This window comes from Borostomias antarcticus, assembly GCF_949987555.1.
Source record: "Borostomias antarcticus genome assembly, chromosome: 10".
In the NCBI taxonomy this organism is placed as follows: Eukaryota; Metazoa; Chordata; class Actinopteri; order Stomiiformes; family Stomiidae; genus Borostomias; species Borostomias antarcticus.
The window spans coordinates 20,916,008-20,936,210 of NC_140243.1; the positions used below are offsets into that span (position 1 = coordinate 20,916,008).

At 46.0% G+C, this 20,203-nt stretch overlaps 1 protein-coding gene across 1 annotated transcript in view; it reads left to right on the plus strand.

Moving 5' to 3' along the window:
• The first annotated feature begins 1,316 nt into the window (after positions 1–1,316).
• Positions 1,317–20,203, plus strand: part of cep192 (centrosomal protein 192) — a 29,783-nt gene continuing 10,896 nt past the window's right edge. Inside the window, exons 1-33 of the mRNA XM_084443957.1 lie at positions 1,317–1,446; positions 2,091–2,281; positions 3,295–3,405; positions 3,557–3,711; positions 3,859–3,914; positions 4,045–4,186; positions 4,405–4,520; positions 4,771–4,923; positions 5,718–5,871; positions 6,027–6,247; positions 7,119–7,238; positions 7,870–8,293; positions 8,700–8,852; positions 9,012–9,076; positions 9,190–9,408; positions 9,649–9,790; positions 9,891–9,970; positions 10,704–11,844; positions 12,168–12,288; positions 12,578–12,731; positions 13,325–14,210; positions 14,424–14,572; positions 15,277–15,453; positions 16,763–16,816; positions 16,965–17,090; positions 17,340–17,480; positions 17,631–17,694; positions 17,835–17,974; positions 18,117–18,209; positions 18,320–18,438; positions 19,023–19,208; positions 19,328–19,418; positions 20,016–20,195. Of these exons, the coding sequence (XP_084300083.1) occupies positions 2,109–2,281; positions 3,295–3,405; positions 3,557–3,711; positions 3,859–3,914; positions 4,045–4,186; positions 4,405–4,520; positions 4,771–4,923; positions 5,718–5,871; positions 6,027–6,247; positions 7,119–7,238; positions 7,870–8,293; positions 8,700–8,852; positions 9,012–9,076; positions 9,190–9,408; positions 9,649–9,790; positions 9,891–9,970; positions 10,704–11,844; positions 12,168–12,288; positions 12,578–12,731; positions 13,325–14,210; positions 14,424–14,572; positions 15,277–15,453; positions 16,763–16,816; positions 16,965–17,090; positions 17,340–17,480; positions 17,631–17,694; positions 17,835–17,974; positions 18,117–18,209; positions 18,320–18,438; positions 19,023–19,208; positions 19,328–19,418; positions 20,016–20,195 (6,306 nt within the window). The 5' untranslated portion in view covers positions 1,317–1,446; positions 2,091–2,108. The remainder of the gene's footprint in view (positions 1,447–2,090; positions 2,282–3,294; positions 3,406–3,556; positions 3,712–3,858; positions 3,915–4,044; positions 4,187–4,404; positions 4,521–4,770; positions 4,924–5,717; positions 5,872–6,026; positions 6,248–7,118; positions 7,239–7,869; positions 8,294–8,699; positions 8,853–9,011; positions 9,077–9,189; positions 9,409–9,648; positions 9,791–9,890; positions 9,971–10,703; positions 11,845–12,167; positions 12,289–12,577; positions 12,732–13,324; positions 14,211–14,423; positions 14,573–15,276; positions 15,454–16,762; positions 16,817–16,964; positions 17,091–17,339; positions 17,481–17,630; positions 17,695–17,834; positions 17,975–18,116; positions 18,210–18,319; positions 18,439–19,022; positions 19,209–19,327; positions 19,419–20,015; positions 20,196–20,203) is intronic.

A 20,203-nucleotide genomic window follows, 5' to 3' on the forward strand; every position in this document is an offset into this window, starting at 1 on the left:
GCCTACAAGAGCATGCATGAAGTACAGTAGGTAGCAAGTCGTGGATAAAGAGGTGAATGGACCGGCAACCGGGACGATTACCTTGACGACCAGCCAATGTATGAATCAATTTCATACATTCCTACATTCCTCAACACCCCTGAGTGTTCAATGTCACCTGTAAAGTTGTTTGGATCAGTGGTTCTCGACCGGAGTCCAGTAAAAAGTAATTCTGCTTCCGTGGCAGAACATCAGCTCAGATTCAGATTCAGCTCCTTCACCAAGAAGGCACAGCAGAGGATGTACTTCCTGAGGCAGCTGAAGAAGTTCAACCTGCCAAAGCCAATGATGGTACACTTCTACACCGCCATCATCACCACTGCCAAGGACAAGAGCAGACTGCAGTGAGTCATCTGCTCTGCTGAGAGGGTGATTGGCTGCAAGCGGGCAAGAAAGATTATGGCCGACCCCTCCCACCCCAGAGGGGGGTAGAGGATGCCAGCCTGGCCGCCCAGGTGGACCATAGGGTGCAGTAGAGAAGCATGGAAAGGAGACAGAACAATAACTAGAGGGGCCAAAATAGAAAGAAATTAGACAAATTAAACAAAGTGGAAACAGGAAAATTAAAGAGAAACCCGACCAGACTGATATTGGAGAAATGTAAAAGGCCAGATCATAATAGCTTTTTGGGTAGAGGTGGCAGAACATATCTTATCATGAGGCAAGTCTTTCAATTCTCTTCGTGACAGTGCAAATTTCATATTACCAGAGGAGACATGGGATACAATAAATTATAATAGCAGGAGAGGGAGGTTATGAAAAGTATTCCCGGCAAGGTCAAATAACTTGGCCAGATAAACAAATTCCTATTTAACAATAGTTTTAAGACGCGTATATTTAGCATAGCTACGAACAGAATAACAAAATCTCCCTTTTGTAGATAGGGGGAAGTCAAGTATCAATTTTCAGTTAGCAAAATTGCAAGATTTGTTACTGACTGATAATAGGAAGCTACTATCATGGGTTGCTTGGACATCTGCTGATGAATCATCAGCATTTTGTTTTCAAAACTAAAGTAGAATGATATGAAAACAATCCAATTAGGTTTCAGAGCTTGTAAACTGTTTGTCCAATAAGATCGCTTCTTTCTGTCCACTATCCGGCGTGACACGCGCGGGCTTCCTGTCAATTATCCGACTACAGGACTGCAAGATTAGTTACGTTTAGAAGCAATGTAAAAGTTATATAGTTAAAAGTGCTGAGACATATTTATTTTATTCTCCTTTTGCTTGTTATTGCAAAATGGTTTTGCGTTTTGTGAGAGAGCCAAAACTAACCAGAAACCGTGCGCTGAACCGTTGTCTCGCGGCCCCGGTTCTTCAATCCTTGCAAGTGGATTCAACACTTTAGTTTGGGAATTTTTCCAGGCATTTGTTGTGAACGTCGATTTGGAGCCGTATCACTTGAGTAAGTTGACCTGCAAGAAGTACTGTGTATCTAACTAAGTTACTTTGTTTAAAATCACATTGCCCACTCGAGATTGACTAGCCAGCCAGTCTAACCAACATTTGTTTCTAGCCTAACGTTAGCTGTTTGTAGCCAGTTGCTGCTAGCTCGCTAACGTTAGTGAGCTAACAGTTGGTTAGCTTTGACAAACTTTCAGTCTAATGTATCATCATGATGGAGAAGTTTTTGATTGTCTGTTCGCGGTTTGTGTTGTACTAATTTCAGGTCTGAATAGTGACTCGTGCTGTATAGATGTTTGACTGGTGTTAACAACGCCATGATGATGGACAATCCATTCATACACCTATGCGACACCCCTGACCCCGCACCTGTTGTGGCGAATTGTGGAGCTAGTGTGAGACAGTTAGGTTAGTTTAGGTTAGGTTCGGTTATCTGGGGAGAACAGACGGGACAGGGTGTTCCACATCCTCAGATAAGGTCAGGGCGTTCCACACAAACTCCCCAGTGAGCAAGCAAGCACGAAGTCAATGTTTCAAATCGATTACCTATCTAACATGCAATGCTTTTATTTGTGTTCACATCAGCAAGAACAACAACACTGTTTTCGTTCTCTCTTCATAACTGGTTATTTTAATGGTTTGCAGCAGAGATTGACACCCAACATGACGGAGAGTTTCTGTAACCTGGAAGATGAGCCGTTCCCCAGTTTCCTCTCCGTGTCCCTGGGCAGCAGCCGCGCCACGCTGAGCAATGTCACATTGGGCTCCACTCTGGGGCTGCCAGTGGCTGCATCAACAGTGGCTAAAATTAGAGGTGGAGCTGGGGCAGACAACAGGTGGGAAGACACACACACAACATGGAGATTCATAACCACTCACACCTCGTTGTTGTAGTAGTATTTATGGACTTGAGACATCAACCTTTAAGGTGCTCAGGGAACCCCATGGTGAGGACATTGACAGAGCATTTGACTGCTGGTGGGACTACTTCAAATTCACAGAGATAGGACCCACCATACCCACCCAGAGGGTGCGCTGTTTCCTCAATAACAATCTGTATTACCAGTGAACTCAAAGCCTTACTAAACAAGAACAAGAGTCTTTTTTAGGGTAAGGACAAGGAGTAAATTAAGTGTGCACAAAGGGAAATTAGAAAGGACGCTCGGAGAGCACATACTTCTGCCTATGAATGAATGAATGAATGTCAAGACTAAGATATTTGTCTAAGATGCATTTTCACTATACCTAATTATCAGAAGAGACACTGACCTATGACACTATGACCTCCCTATGCAAAGTGCAGTCTTTTGCAAGTGAGGGAGGAAACACAAGCAGTCTACATAGGCTACATGTAGAAAAACGGCACCATTTTCGACTGCCTAGTAGTTATCTTGTTGCCATGAATGCTTGGGTCAGAGCCGTTAATGATGTTCTATCTCATAACATTACATAAGGCCTGAATGTCATTTCTTAAACATCCAATTCCAATCAGAAAACAAACAATATTGTTTGGCTAATAATGTGAAAGATTTTTCAACTTTTATAATGCCCTCATTGATAATCATTTTTGTATATTTTGTATATCTTTGTATGCTGTATATGCTTTTAGAATGCCCTTATTGATTATATTATTTTGTTTATATTTTGTACATCTTTTTATGCTGTGTATTGTGCCTTTTTTGTGCCTTATACTGCCATTTTGTACATTTCTGTGCCTACTGTGCCTTTTCGTAATGTGTTTTGTATTGTGTTTATTTACTACAACAACAGATTTATTTTCCCCTTCATGGGTGAATAAAGTGTTGATATGTATTCTGTTGTCTGAAATATCTCACGGCTATCTTCACAGAGTAAATACCGTTGAGGCATCCTATTTGGAGGATCGGCAACTTTCTCTGGCAAACTCACAGTCCTCCAATGGAGAGAAGGGGAAGTTTGCCCTCAGTTTCAAAGATGACCTGTGAGTATCAACCTATAGTTTCATCTGTTAATGTACATCATGAAGCTCAATTCTCCCACCACCAGAGTCGCAACAGCAATTCATTTGTGTGTTCGCCAAGACTAATAGTTGTGATCATCAAATGTACTATCTACACGTGTCTGCTGCACAGGGACGATGCTGACAATTTCATCGCAGCTCACCGTGTGTCAGACATGCTGGTGAAGGTGCAGCTTGATGAAACGGAATCCTGGACTAAGTTTTCCATGCTGGGACCATCCTCTCAGACGGCCTGCCTCCCTGGACGACCCTCAGAACATTGCAGTGGTAAGAACTGGAGATGCATACTAATACTGTCTGGACTGCGTTTGGCCTGGCCTGGCCATACTCATGGGGGCTATAGCCATGTTTCCCATGTATTTTAGCTGACATGCAGCATAGATAATTGTTGTTTTCTATCTCCTCCCTTCCTAGATCTCTCAACTGGCTTGCTAACATTCACCCACCTGAAGGACACTATAAATAGAAAGGTATCACTATGGTTCTGCATCTCTTTCAATGGTTGTGTTGATGATGTTTCAGGAATGGGAAAGGAGTGAAATAGTTTCTCAACACTTGGCCTATCATCCAAATGTGTCCCTTTGCCCTGTGTCTTCCAAGGCTCTGGCTTTGCCTGTGATGGTGGAGGGGGAGAGTCCGGACAGTGAGGGTGAAGACAGTGACGGTTGCAACGGCAGTGTCTCTAGCTTCCTAGCCAATGAGAAGCTCATGTCTGTGGACAGCATGAACAGTGATGTCACAGGTTTGTGCCACATCCCTTCCATCCTCCCTCTCAATGCACTAAATGACTTCCCTTGTGTCCCTTTTCGCCACTTGTACACTAGCTTACATGGCTTTAAAAGTGTAAGACTGGTGTATAAGGCCATTCCAAGATAACCATGGATGTGGGGCATGAAAAAAACAGCTATAATCCAGAGCACAGAGACTGAGCTTTGTGTGTTTGTGTTTTCCGATCCGCAGATGATGACCTCGACGTAAACCACCTGAATGACGATGAAATGGATCTGTACTTCAACAAGGTGGTTCCTCCGGCCATGCAGAGAGGACAGGTGGAGGGCCAGGAGATCCCGGCTGCTGTAAGTCAAACCTTTTCCCTTCATCCAGTTTTTGTTTGCCTATTGACCTGCTCTTACCTTCTTAAATAATATCAATCAATTGATTTTTTTAGGGCTGCCATCAAAGCAACCCAAAGTTCCATAGAGCTGGAGAAGACCACAGGGTTCTGTCACTGTTGAACAATTTCTGTTCACTGAAACAACGAATGCAGCTCACTCCACCGCGGTCTCTCGAGTCATAGCTGAGACCTCTTTCTGTTTTTGGTGGCAGGAGAACTTCCAGATGCCGGATGTGCGGCTGGCCGCCACAGGGATGGACTCCTGCCCGGCCAGCGACGAGGAGGACACGGAGGACGAGCTGGAGGCAGTGAGGAGACCCAGCTCCAGCAGGCCCCGCCTCCTGCCCAGCACCTCCAGACAGCTGGTGAGAAGAGCACTCCCCTCCATTCCTAACCAGTTTCTAGCCCCACCTCTAACATACTACACTAGCAGATCAATGTCTTGATGATGTCCTAGCGTGACATGTCCTGATGAATGACCTGTCTCATATTTTATGGAACTCGTCTTTAGAAATGTAAAACTGGAAGCACACCAAACCGACGGTCCGACGAAAACAGTGAGGGTTCTTCTCACCGTGGGGAGGTGTTAGCTTGGTGGGGCTGTGTTTTCGCCTCTTGTTTGGGACTGTCGGGAGCCGACTTCTCAGGGACAGACATGTCGTCTGTCAGGAGCATTTAGGAGCATCGTCAGCTTGGTGTGTTTCCAGCTTAAGACGCCTCTGCTTTAAAGAATGGTGCTGGATGTCAGATATCACTTTGCCCCTATTGCATTCTATTGGAGGTATGCACAAAGTTCGCAAAAGATGAAAACTATATTATAGCGGTTTGTTTTAAATCAGACATGTTTATTTTGAATTAACGATGTACTTTTATTTTGGATGTAAATATGGCCAGTTAATGTTTCCTGGCTAACTGAACAAAGTGCTAATTTGCTTGTGTGATATTAAACAGAAGAGTTCATACGGAGTCATTATGCTAACTAACACGAGACAAAGTTCACAAACAGACTAATAAAGTAAATTTAGGCCTTTATTACTCCATGCATTTAAGAGGTTTCAGGTTTCTGTATTTGGTAGGTAGGTGAAGATATGTTCATACCTTATCTATGTATTAGATATGCTCATATCTATTTATTTTACTGCATTTTCCCTGCAAACAGGTCGGTGAGAGCAATCGTCCCAGCTTTAGACCTGGACTGGAGGGAGGCAGTTCTGATGATGACGAGTCTTTCTCTGGGCGGAATGCTCCCTCTCTGTCTGGGATAGAACATAGGCGCTCTGCAGAGGGTCAGGTCATCAACTCACCTGTAACAGGTAAACTACCATGCCTTAAAAACAGTTCAAGATTTATGGATGGCCTTATTGTCATTTAGGTCTGGTTCCTCTTTATTTCATGATGAATAAAACACTGGTCTCTCCACTGTGCATGGTCTTATCTGCTTACCTGTGATGTCATCATTGTGGGACAGGTGATGGAGGAGGGGGAGATGGTAGCAGCGGGAGTGAGGAGAGCGGGAACGATGGAGGAGTGTCGACCATCCCACTTCCTGTCCAGACCAACGTCCAGACCACCTACGACGTCCTGCGAGGGCTTGGCATCGTGGGTAGTAGTGGAGTGGGGGTAGGGGAGAGCAGCGATCTCTTCTCTCTACCAGGCCTGGGACGTAATGGCTTACCCAGACACAGCGAGGTAGCTCGCCAACACGCCCACACTCGCCTCTACAGCACACCATGTGTATTACACAAGTCATAATTACATTCTCTAGTGTATTCTATTTTGTGGCATAAGTCATTGTACACAATACACATACAGTAAATGGATATTGAAAACATAGATGGCTAGAAAGGGTGCTCGGAAGAACAGACCTCCGCACATGAATGAATTTTGTCAGTATGTGCAGTTGTTGAATGTGCAAGTAGACAAAATCAACAGACTGATTGAGAGATAAGAAAGCAACAAGGTCTCTATCTCCTTCTCTCTTTCTCCCTAGGCTCTCAGAGCCCATTTAGTAGGCCTAGGGTACAATAAAACCTTCCTAACAGATACATATCGAAAATTATGAGTATGGAGTTAACAAATCATTCTGGGGGGAAAATAAATGCTGTGCTACATCAAATTGGTTGTGAAAACGAAATGCCTCCCTGCCCATTCAGGCAACATTTTAGACGTTTGGGAAACGTTTTGCTCAAAGTTTTGCAAGCAGGACATGTTTGGTATTGCTGCGATGGGGTGCTGGCTTCGTTCAAAGTTTTGTTGTAATTCGGGGATCAGCTTCAACATTTAATGGGTACTTTCTTGGCCCATGCTACACCCCTCCACCTAGATTCATGAAAATTGGTCTGGTAGTTTTTAGGTAATCCTGCTTGCTAACAGAATTATTCACAGAGTCACTCGCAAGCCGCCAAAAAAAAAAAAACTCTCCAAGGTAATCACATGCATTGGAAACATCTTGACATGCATTAATTGATGCATTGTGAATTATATCCATGCAGTATTCAATTGTATCCATCTTATGAATCTTAAGTGTGTATAATATCAAAACTGTCCATGTGTGTTTTAGATGGGTGACCGTGTTCGCCCAGTGGGAACAGGAGAAGCCAGTTCCAGTGCTGTAGCCTCGGGCCCTCAGAGCATCTCCCCACCTAACTGGAGTATGACGCTGGACAGACGAGTGGCTTTGGTGAGCTCTGTGGCAGTCACAAACACAAGTGCTGTGTAACCATAGTTATGGAATATTCTCTTTATTCGCTTTAATCACATAGCCGCCCTATCAGTGAAGTCTGACGTAGTTGGTTGGGAGAATGCGGAAGTGTCCGTTGACTCCAATGTTAAAAGATTGCTATAATAATACCACTTCAAGAATCGAAATATTCAAAATAACCGGCAGAATATAATATCGGAATTACGAACTCCTCATTACCAGACTGTTTTTCACTGCTGATGTTTTCGTGCTTAGAAATTCATGGAAGTTTGAGTCACCTGCATTCACTTCCATGTATTTCCAAACGCGAAAACAACTTCAGTGAGAAACAAGTCTGGTAATGATGAGTTTGTAATTCCAATAGTGTATTCTGCCTGTTATTTTGAATGTTTCGGTTCTTGAAGTGGTATTTTCATTGTGATCCTTTAACATTGGAGTCAACGGACACTTCTGCATTCTCCCAACCAACTACGTCAGACTTCACTGATAGGGCGGCTATGTGATTAAGGAGAATTCTGTGTCATACCCAGATTAAGCCCGCCACTGTATTAAAACACACTTTTAAAGGGTTTACTGAATGTCTTAATTGGTAGGGTGTGTGTCCTTGCAGGATGCTATGGACAGTGCAGAGTCTGAGCCTTCAGCAGTGGCAATGCTGGACTCTGTCTACCTGAGGACTGGTGCTGGGCACTGGAGACCTCAGGACCTGTCAACGACAGCCCAATTCCAGGGCACGCAGAGCAGCTTCCACCTGTCACAGGTACTGCCACCTGACTGTTATGAGGTGGAGGATGATGATGACGATGATGAGGTGGAGGTGGATGGAGTGGAAGTGGCCAGGCATTCCCTGGGGCTGAGAGGGGGACCTTGTGGGGATGCTACCTGCTTACCAGAGCCCGCGGACAGCCAGAGTGAGGAGGACCCCCCATTCACCTCTCTGGATGATAAATACCTTTCCCAGAGCTTCCACCAGGAGGACTCGGACGATGACTGGAACCACTGCCCAGACAACGTGGAGCTGGAGTTCCAACAAGGTGAGAGTTAGAATAAAATAAAGTCTGCATTGTGAGGCATGCACATTTGACAAACTCTGCTGATCATTAACCAACCCCCATTAATCTTTTATTAAACCCAAATTAAACTATAAAACTATCATTTTCTCAACATGCAAAAATACCTACAAAAGGAGAAAGGAATTAGCTAAACATCCCTAATTTTGAGTTAAAAATAATGACGATCAATAAACTAGGCTTAGACCTCCCAAAATGTCACTCTTGTGGGCGAGGAGTGATTTAGATTAGGATGCCTTTATTTTCTTTGTGGACGGTCGCCTGACCATGCTACATTACATTCTAGAAAGAAAACAATATGGACATTAAGATACATCCACACCTGTCCTCTGATCTGTGGAGGGAGTCTGATCCTATGTGTGTTTACCAGGTGCCAGTGCCACTCACAGTGTGGTGTACCAGAATGAGGAGGGTAAGTGGGTGACAGACCTGGCATACTACTCCTCCTTTGAGAAGGAGGTGGATGGAAGCATACCTGAAGAAATTGTAGACCAGTTTCAGACTGAGGACTTTGTCCCTGCCAGTAAGTAACTCTTGTCTGCTCTTTGTTTACATTAGTAAACATTCATTTGTTTCTATAGAATATTGTGTTGTAATTGGATACCACATTGGAAAGAAGGGTTAATTCAGTCAGAAGTCAGATAATCTAAACTCAACTGATCACTGAACAAATCTGTTCCAGGTAATGCCATTGACAAGATCATAGAAGATCAGGAGGAGTTTGAGAAGGAGCACCAATTCATGCAGGTGAGTCAGCTTTCCAAGTTGTAAATTACATGCAGACAGTGACCTTATAGTGTGTTATTGTGGATGTCAGCAGTACTCGTCTCGAACCCCGAATATTGCTGTTTCTCACCTAGGAGGAGCAGATTGAAGCGGCCAGCTGCAGCCCGGGGATTGCAGACACCTCCTGGAAGCTGCCGACCAGTGGACACATCCTGATGAGGGCCTCCCAGGCCGCCTCCGAGTTTGAGAGGGGGAACCAAAGTTACCTGCGCTTATCTCTGGGGGAGTTCTTTCAGCAGCGCTCTGAAGCTCTGGGCTGTTTGGGGGACCATGAGGAGGACGGAGTCAAGAGGGTCAGTGGCCTTTTCTGTAGTCAGTACAGCAGAGACTAGCTCTGTACTTTTCTTGTCAGGACAACTTGGGATTCTTTCATTATTGTATCAAAATGGCAAATCAGTGGGGCATTCATTGTTGTCTATACATTTTTACACAGTGCAGTGTAAAATAGCTCTCTAGTGATGGTAATGTTATAACCAATGTGGGCCTAACCTGTGATTTTCCACACTGTTGACTGTTGGTTTTGTGCTCTCCAGCCTTCCTTTGGTTACTTCATTACCTCCCCAGAGAAGACGGAGCCGTTCGCCTTGATCCACCCCTCAGACTTGGCCTCCAGAGATGTCTCTGTCCACAACGAGACCGTCCAGCTCAATGATGCAGACAACACCATGAACGCTGGTACATGTCTGGCTCTACAACAAACACACTAACAACACAACAACAAACATAGTTAGCCTAACCCTTACCCCAAACACTAACCCCTCTCATTTGCTTGCAGAGGACCTGGACAAGACTCTGGAGGCTCCCACAGGCCGGATGTCTCCAAAGGGGAATGCTGACCCAGAGCCTTGTGAAAAGGTCAGCTCTGATACACACATTAGGTGCTGATCACACCAGGGCACGTTGCTAGAGACACGGCTGCTTCAAAGCCGCCTGAAACAAAGCAGCTCGGGCAAAACAGCGTGGTGCGCCTGTGGTCTGTGGAGATAGCTAGAATAGTCAAAAGTCAATTTTATTTATTTAGCACATGTTCATACAAGCAAATGTAGCAGTGCTTTACAGAAAAAATAAAATCATAGTTTATTAGTTGGTATTAAGAAAAGTAAAATAAGAAAATAGAACAGGATGGAACATATATGGTAAAAGAGAAATAGAAAATAAGAAACTGAAACAAAAAATGAGAATAAAAGAATATTAAAATTGAGTAAACTACTACTAACTAAACTACTAAATGAAAGTGAGATTAAAAAGGTATGTCTTAAGAACTCGCTTAAAGGTTCCCACAGTTTCAGCCATTCTTAGGTTTTCTGGCAGGGTATTCCAAAGGCTGGGGGTGTAAAAACTGAAGGCTGCCTCCCCTTGTCTCTTGGTCCTGGCTCCCGGGTTAAAAGTTCAGTGCCAGAGGACCTCACGGACCTACCTGGTGTATATCGTAAAAGCATGCCTGACATGTATTCAGGTGCATGATGATGAATTGCTTTGTAAACTAATAAAACCGTTAAATATATTGTAAAACTGACAGGTATGATATAGGCACGTATGGTGATGTAATCCTTACTTTCTCCCGTTTCCCTGCTGGTGCTTTCTCCAGGACCAGCCTGTGTTGGCTCAAGTCCCTGACGGATCAAGGCTCATGGGGTCAGGTTTGTCCAACCAGAGTTGCGTATCCTCCCGGAATACCAGCGACCTGATGCTGAGTATCAGCACCATTGCCTCCGCCATAGCAGATGCCTCCATTAGTTCTGACCCTGCTCAGCTGGCGGCCATGATCATGGAGCTCTCCAAGAGGAGCCGCGCCAAGGGCCGAAGCACTAGCAGCGGGCCTATGGCTGGGACAGGTAATTCCCAGGAGGAACCAGCCCAGAACCACGCTGACCAGAGCCCCCCTGTGGACGCTCTGCAAAACAGCACCTCGGTCTACGAGGTCAGCGCCTTCGACATGGAGAAGTACCTAAAGAAGACTGAGGTGCCTGGGAGCAGTGACAGTGAGACTTTGGGGTCCTCCCCTCCCTGCTTTGACATGCTGGGCTGCGGGGCAGATATTGCCTACAACTCCCTCAGGGACTCCCAGGTAGCCACCCCCCCTGTGGAGGATTGGAGCTATGCTCCAGGAGAGGGACCCTCCACCACACAGAGGCCCTCCAGTGGGAATGGAGATGCCTTTGTTGGAGCAGAGACTAAAGCATCTAATAATAACTCTAATACTGCTACTCTTCGGCCAGTCTCCAGTCAGTACACTGGAGTCCTGCCAGGTAACCAGGGGGACTCCAGGAGAAGCTCCATTCCGTGTCCTAAAGCCAGTTGCATCCCAATCTCACCGGCCAACCCTGGCTGGATGTCTGCGGGCTCAGAGCAGTCCTCCGTAGCCAAGCCAGGAGCTGACAGCAAGTCCTCTGCCAGAAATAAAACCGTCCAGAAGTCAGCTAGTCCCATGGGGAGGAACGGTACGGAGAGTGGGGAGGTCAAACTTGGAACGGTCCGTCCTCAGCTGTCGAACCCAGCCACAGGAGGCCCCAGAGAGACCCCCGCAGGTCCCAGGACCTCCCCTGGCCTGAGGAAGGGGCAGTCGAGGCTACCCGGTCTGAGAAGCTCCTCGAGTGTCAGCCAGCAGGGGATACCCAACACCACTTCGGAAAGGATACCCTCAGGATGTCCCAGTGCACCTCCTGGCGATAAGGAGAAACACGTCGGCTTCGCCTGCCACAGCCCGCATTCTGCTCAGCGCACTGACGGTGAGGAGAGCATGGTTAATTCAGAACAGATGTCATTGAAAAATACTTAAGTATACTTACAACTGGTTATTGCAGTTGTTTGGTATGCTGGGCCTTTGCTGTGCAGACCAAACCACATTGAATGAAGTGCATCTGCGTTTATTTCCGCCTTAATTGTTAATAATTAACTGTGAAACACGTACTTGCTCACACTTTGTTACTAAAGATGAACTAGGAAAATGAGGGTTGATGTGCATTGTCTACTCATACCCAAATAAACATTTCATAAATCTTTATTTGAGCATTGGATTGTCACGTTTGTGTTGTTGTCTTATCTCCTGCAGACATGTTTACAGGTTTTCCGGCGTCTGCGGGCCTGGAGGAGAGCCAGTGTACCTTCAGGCCCTCCACCTCTCCGCTCACACATTCCTCCCCCAGCCAGACATCCCTCCCCAGCGCTGACAGGTACCGACTGCTCTGACCTCTGAGCTTTGAACTAGACCACTTCACAAACTCTTTTTCAGTGTCTGACATCAAGTTCATTGTCCATTTTGACATGTTGAACGACTGGAACTTGTCCTCGTCTTTTTTGTACATTTTATTTCCCAACTCCTCGCCCCGTTGTGGACCACATCCGATAAGCCATCTCCATGTGTTATTTGATAGGAAAACCTGCACAACCAATGCTGTAATATACTGGGTCGTTTATACCTAGTGATGTCTTGTCTCTCTGTCCCCTGCTTCTCCCCTCCAGGACGGTGACGTCGCCCTCCTCCAGTAATGGGATGACAGACGGGCGTCCCTGTGAGACGTCCCCCCAGTCCATCTGCTCCAGCCCCAGCCTCAGCAGACTCACCTACATCTCCATGAACGACAGCACCTGCCTGCCCAGCCCAGACAGGCCCAAGGTAGAACACACCTGGGACTCAAACACTTGAATGTTTCTACCTTTATTTAAGCATGGAGTCCCATTGAGACAGATCTCTTTTGTAAGGGAGACCTGTGTACAAAATTCATGCAGTAAAATATAAATATAAATCAGAAATACAGAATGTACAAAGTTGCTACACACAAAATGAAAGCAATTATTACAATAATAATGAGGGAAGACCCTGATGATCAGTCTTTGAATTGCCTAATGGCACTAGTGTGTCCAACTTCAAGGAATTTCGAAGATTGTTCCACTGGAATGATGCAAAATTAAAAGCACACTTGCCCAATTTTTATATGACCAGAGGGACCTCAAGTGTTGGGTCAAGAGGATAGTTATGCTGGTCGCTTCTGTAAGACAGCCTTATGTACACAAAAAGGGAGAAATTAATTGATATATGTGACATGAAAGGGCCGGCCTACATTACTATACAGTGTACAGTGATTTGCACTAAAATGATCACCAGTGATAAAGGACAGGCTGTTCCATTGCACTCATTGTACTGGATAAAAGAAATCAAGTATTTGACAGTATTTGCAATATAATCTCTAACGCGTTCCCTTCCCACAGAGTACTGGTGCCATAGCACTAAGCACGACCATCATCAGAGCCAGTCCTACCCCACCAGTGGACCAGGAAGCTCAGACCAGCCAGGAGCCCTTGTCAAACTGCCTTGGGCGTGATGATCTTGGACCACCTAGTAGCCTTGCCCCTCCCCACCAGTCCAAGAGCCCAGAACCACATTACGACACCTCCAAAAGCCCAGACCTGCGAAGTGGTTCTGCTCTGGGCTACACACGCAGTCAGAGTAGGTCTGACTTCCACTGTGGAACCAACAACCAGGGGTCAGAACATGGCCAGCAGCACAAGCGCCTCTCTGAGCCTGGCCTGCCCCAGCTCACCAAGGTGGACTCTGGCTATTCCAGCAACCTGAACATCCATCAACCGCCCAACATGGCGGGTCAGGCCTCCCGGCAGTGGACTGGCCTCTCGGCACCGGGTAGTGAAGTCTTTCCTGGGGGAATCTTTGGTCTGCCCCAATCCTACTCGTCGGAGGACCTCTGCTACATGCCCATCTCTAGCTTCAAGCCCCAGGGAGCCCTTGACCTTCCCCACGGAGGGACCCCCACTCTCCTCACAGGCCGCTCGCTGTTCAGCTCCCACCTGGCCCAGCAGTACCTGGGGACGGAGGGACCCCCGCACCCCGGTTCCAACCACATGGGGCCAGGCAGTGGCCTGTATGGGGTGTCCACGGCTGGGATGCCTGCCATGGAGCCCTTGGTGAGGCACCACCTCCAGGGCCCTGGGAGTCTGGGTGTCCCTGGGCATGGAGTTCTGCCTGCTGGATACCCACTCTACGGCACTCACCAGAGCCAGCTGGACCGAGCCATGCTGGAGAAGCCCTACAGCCAAGGGGGGGGTTCCTGGTCTGCAGGTGGCCTTTCTGAACTGAGAGGTGAGGCTCTGACACAGCTCTAAATGGCTGCCATTTATATTTCTTCTTCTTGTGCTACCTGGCATGTCTGAAATAAATTGCATTTCTTTGAAAATGACCTCCCCCTCTCTTGTCTCTCTTCGCTCTCTCTTGTGTCTCTCTTCCTCTCTCCAATTCAACTCTGTCTCTCTTTTTTGCTCTCTGTCCTCCCATCATCTGTCCTTGCTCCTTCAGCCCAAGTGGTGGTTCCAGAGGAGCTGCGTTTCCCTCATGCCTGCTGTGTGGGCATCGCCTCTCAGACCTCCCTCAGCCTGTTCAATCCCTCTGACCGGTGGCAACAGGTCTCCATCTCCCTCACCAGTCTCTCCATCAATGGAGAGAAGGTCAGTAACTGACCAGCAGGAGGCTGGGGTCCCACTGTTCCTCCTCACAGCACTGCGCTTAATAACTTATCTGAATAACATTAATGGACATGGTAAAGAAAAAGATTGACCAAACAATGTTTAACCTGCTATGTAGGTTTAAGCGATGTTTGTCTTGGTTTAGATAACTTGTTTAAACAAAACTGCAGACCAAAATGGCTATATATGATTTACTTAACATTGATTTTCCGCTTACAATGTTCAATTTGACTGGAGGGGGTCTTTAAGTGCAGGCTACTTAATACAGGGTCTTTAAATGCAGGATACGTAATTGTTTTTCTCAAAACATCTGAAGCTGTATGGTAGCACTCACCCACTTTGAGAGAAAGGACAAGGACAGTACCTCAGGCCAAAATAAATTGGTGAGACACTATACTATGTATGAGGCACTATATATTATAATTAATCTTTCATATTTAGAACAGTGGACAGGGCAGTGGGGTTCCAAATAGTTTTTTGCATGTTGAGAATAGTATTTTCATTGGGTCACATCCTTGTGATTTATAGTTTTTTAGGCTCATCAGTTAACAACTGATTAATGAGGGTTGCTTCAGTCAGAATTTGCCAAAGGTTGCATCCCTACTACTATGCTAGGTACTCGGCTGAATCAAGGACAGCTTTTTCTTCCATCTTAACTCGCCATTCTACTGCTTCTCCCTCTACAGGTGGAGAGTCTGCCATACCAGTGGCTCATCGTCAAGAACAAGACGATCATCGGGCCGCGGAGCACAGAGGAGCAGAAGGTTCTGTTCATTCCTCCCCAGGCAGGAGTCTACCAGTGTGTCCTCAGCGTGTCCTCCTGGCCCGCGTCTACAGAGGCAGACACTGCCACACGGGCAGAGGTGATTGATTGGTTGCTTGGTTGGTTAATGGACAGACTGATTGATTGGTTGCTTGGTGGGTTGATTGATTGATTGCCGTCGTGATTGTTCTACATGTTCTATCTGTCTATCGATCGATCTTTTGGCTCCTGCGCCCAAGTGTGTCTAGCCACACAGGGAGCTGGCTTTGCTCAAGGTCTTATGCTTCTGTGCACTAGGTGCACCGAGCAATTTGAGTATTCCACTATTCATTCAGTAGGTCGGCTAAAGCTCAATTCAGTATTCGGAGCTTCGTTGTTACTATTGTTTGAGCTATAGTATCAGGGCTGATACTGCGCTCATGTACTCATACTCGTAAGAATGTCCTGATACTCTGATACCGATAAACCGATACCAACGTCGTCATAATGTTACATCGAATGACTCGCGAAAGCGCAAGTTAACAGAAGCTGTCGTGTTTCCTCCCTCACTCCAAAAGACTTTCACTCTCCATTTCTGAGTGGGTCTCTGGCGCGTCTGTGTGTGCGTCTGTGTGTGCGTGCGTGCGTGTGGCAGGCTGTTGCGCAACACCTGAGCAGAGGAGAGACATCTCTTCTGATAATTAGGAATAGCAAAAATGCTTCTTGGATAAATATCTTTACCTTATTGCAAGTTAGAAACAGGGTTGGAGAGATAAAAGGTGAAAGATAACATGTATTTAGCCCAACTTAAACTAGTTAGCTGTTAGCTTACGCTACATTAGCCTACTGGCAGCCAGCATCGTTGGATAGCTTTGAGTGTTTCACTGAATCAAAACTGTGTAAATAGACAGCCCTAACCTAGCTACTAGCTTGCTATTTAGCTAGCATAGAATCCGATGGCATTGCACATTGTTTGCTCAGCTGGTCATCGGTAAGCTTAATAATATAGACTGTGCGAGACTGCCACCTAGGGGATCAATCTTGATTTTTTTTAACACCAGAGTATTTGAAGCCTGTAAATGTTATTTTTGACAGCCCTACTGTGCACATGCGAGTGAGCCGGACATGTTTGGTATTACCCTTGATGTGTTTGTTACACCGATAGCTTCCTGCCAGTCCAAACCCCATGTCTCTGACCTTCCCACGTCGAGATATGGCAGTTTCAATATTGTTAATTTTCACAGCGCCTAGGCTCGGTTGTCGAGAAGGGGTCGGTCGACCTTACCTACCCGGCCCTACGGTCTCTGTCATTATAGAGATATCTAAAATTTATTTAACAAACACAACCAGCATGCAGTGGCAGCAGGTATACACACATCCAAACTGCAGAGAATAACACAATAAACAATTTCCAAACAATTTTCCTCTAGGTCTTTGCTAAGAGGGTGGTGTTAATAGCCATGGCTGAGAACCCAGCTTTGGAGGTGAGTGGATGGTTGGCCATTGTGTTTTATTGTTGCTGATTATTATTTAGATTTTATTGTATTTATTTATTGTTATTTTATTTTTTAACCTCAGGAATGCCAATTGTGTAATTGCTTAATATTGTAAATGCTTTCTCCCTACCTGCAGATAGACGTGGGCAAGTGTGGCAGTCTGGACTTTGGAGACCTGGCAGGTGGCAGCGCCAAAGCCCTGCCGCTGAAACTTATCAACAGAACCCAAGCCACTGTGCCTATCCGCCTGGTTATCAGCGCCGTGAGTGGAATTGATTACAATACTGGAGTTTTATGCAGTGGACACTTTACTGCAACTCTGGATTAGGAATTGAATTTATTTTTTAAGGATTTTGCAGGATTCCTTAATTTGAATGCATTTCCAGGCATTTTTTGTCATCTCTGCTCCAAGCGATGTACATGGTCTATCTACTCTTAGGGGTGCGGTACTGTTGTCTTAGTTGTGTGAAATGATATCTAATGTCCTTCTCTTGTGGACGCATTCTTCCAGAATGCAACAGCCTGGCGCTGCTTCACTTTCTCAAAGAGCCCTGTTGCCATGACAGCTGAGGGGTCGCTCCACGCAGGTCACTTGACCCCGCTGGCTGCTCCGTCTGTGATGAACCATGTGCTGCACGCCAGTTACGGAGAGGTGAGGTCCTGCCGGCTCTGCCCCTAGGAAGACTGTATCATCCACTGTCTGGTTGCGCCTGCTCCTGCTTTGGTCAGAGCTTGTAACCACCAAAATCTAACGGCTGAAATATTCAGTAAATTTGAAAGAAATTATCTTTTCACTTTTCAGAATCCTGAGAGCTTCATGGTTTGGGTTCACTTCCATGCACCGCAGAGATACGCCTCCTGCTCAGGTGTAGTCTACTTCCTTTCTCTGGATTACTGTCCTCACTTGTCTTGCATATCCCAGACTTTATCCCCCCTAGTGGCACCAGCCACTGGACCAGACTCTGCCTCTAACAGACATTCTTGCTCCCTCTGTGTTGTGTTTCAGGAGAGCTGGGGCCAGCCGATGAGTACAGTGCTCGTGTGGACATTGAGTTGGACTGTCCTGGTCCCAGCCACGTGATCAGGAGCGTCCCTCTCAGGGCAAGGTCAGGAACGGCCAGGGTACACGCTCCCAAAGACCTGCAGGTAGGAACGGCACAGAGGTGCTCATGTATTGTATGCATTATAATGAGTTTATTATAAGAGGTAAATTATAACTTTGTGTGCCAGCAGTGCTTATTTGCTTATTTTAGTAATATTAATAATAATAATAATTTTACCTCTGCAGACTGTGTACCTGTCTGCTCTGTTGGGTCTATCCAAACAACTGACCCTGCCGCTGAAGAACGCTGGCAACATTGATGTGCAGCTGAAGCTCAAGGTATACTATCCTTCTTATTTGAGGAAGTTTCTACTTTGTGTACGCCTCTGGCATTTTTTCTGTTAGTGTTTTGTTTGTGATAATTCCCTCCCATGTGCACGCCTCTTCAGAGTGCTGATGGTGAAGACTGCTTTTCTGTCAAACCAGAGGAGCTCTCTCTTCGCGCGGGAGAGGAGCAAGGCATTGTGGTCTCTTTTACTGCACAGGGCAGTAGGAAGTACAGGGAAAGGTAAATTACTTTAAGCTACAATATGTAACTTTTGCACTACGAGCTGTCTGCAAGGGAAAATTCAGTCTGCTTCACTATTAAGGTTTGTGGTTTAAGTACGCCCACACTCCCAAACCCTTGAACCACATATGGCCATGCACCTCAACTCCAAACTGCATCTAAAGCTGGGGTGTAGTTCCCTGACACCTCATTTTAAAATTACTGTAGCAGAGCCAAAAAGCAGTCTACAAAGACACAGTTTTCACAGCAGAGCTCATTCACGGATCCCTCTAGATTAATCATGGCAATATGGAGATATTTAAATGTTTAAAATCTCTCAAATCTTACATATTGCAGTTTTAAAATTCCCGTAATATTCCCCTCACTAACTTCACACTAATCCTTTAAAACTGCAGAGCTTGGCAGGACCCACACCTTTTGATACAATCTTTTTCTGTCATATGGCATAATGCGTTGATAGCAATAATTGTGAATGGATTCATTTTCAGTATCAGTCATCAATGAATCGCTGCTGCCATACACTGTATTTATATATTTTTCCATAAACATTCTAAATGAATGTTTTATTCTTACACTATGTGCAGTGTTCTGACCATCTTGGTGCTGCCTTCGGGGCCTCAGTATGAGGTGGCCCTGAAAGGAGAGGTGCTCGCAGAGGACTCTGGGAAGACTGCATCAGCCTCGGTCTCAACGGCTCCTAGCGAGGTGCCGCCCATCCTCTCCAACAAGCAGTTCATAGCCTGGGGAGGGGTCACTCTGGGCCGAGCTGTGTAAGGAACCGTTCAGACTACTGTCTCATTCCAAATTACACTTAGAAAAGAACAAGCTTGCTGGGTGGCAACCCCTTTTTCGATCGATATTTATTGTTGCCTGTACTGTTTTCTCCCAGTCAACAGAAGCTGGTCCTTCGAAACAACTCCCCCGACACAACCCAGCAGCTCCGCTTGTTGATCAGAGGACAAGACCAGGACTGCTTTCAGGTTAGAAACTTTTAATACAGGTCAACCAATTCTGATCTCTTACTCTGTCAGTATTCAGTAGAAAATGGAGCATCTCGACTGACAATCCAACACGTCTTTCCATAGCATGGGTACCGGGTCAACTTGATTCAACTTGCTTTACTTTTTTTCCACTGCGCTTTCCACCGCAAAATAGTATCCCCCTAAATGTAGCTGGTCATCATAGCAACGCCGCATGGCGTCATATAGAAGGGTTTCCTATTCTCCGTGATCCGCTAGAGGAGTTTCCCTTCCTCCGCGCTACTTGAGAGAAATCGTGATCACACATATAAACACAAACACAAAACTGCTTTCCTAGATCAGTCAATCTTGTATTAAATATACTTTTTATTCCCATGGACAGATTGAGCCTAAACTCCAATTTATGCTTTCATGCCAAATCACTTCCTTGTTCGACTGCTGCTTAGCAGCACCACACATATGAACACACAACTGCTTTTCCTAGATCAATCAATCCTGTATTAACTTAGGGCCATAAAACCATGCCTTTCTTACAACAATTTTCTCCAATCTTTGTTCCATCTTGGTTCCCTGTCCTTTCCTGGTCCTCTCCCTCAGCTCCAGAGCACGTTTGGGCCTGAGGAGCGTCTGACCCGGCATAGGGAGCTGTCCATCAGGCCCCGGGAGGACATAACGGTGCACCTACTCTTCGCCCCCACTAGGGTGGCCTGCATGCTGGCCAAGCTGGAGATCAAACAGTCTGGGGTCCGTCCCTCCCAGCCCGGCATCAAGTTCACTGTGAGTCT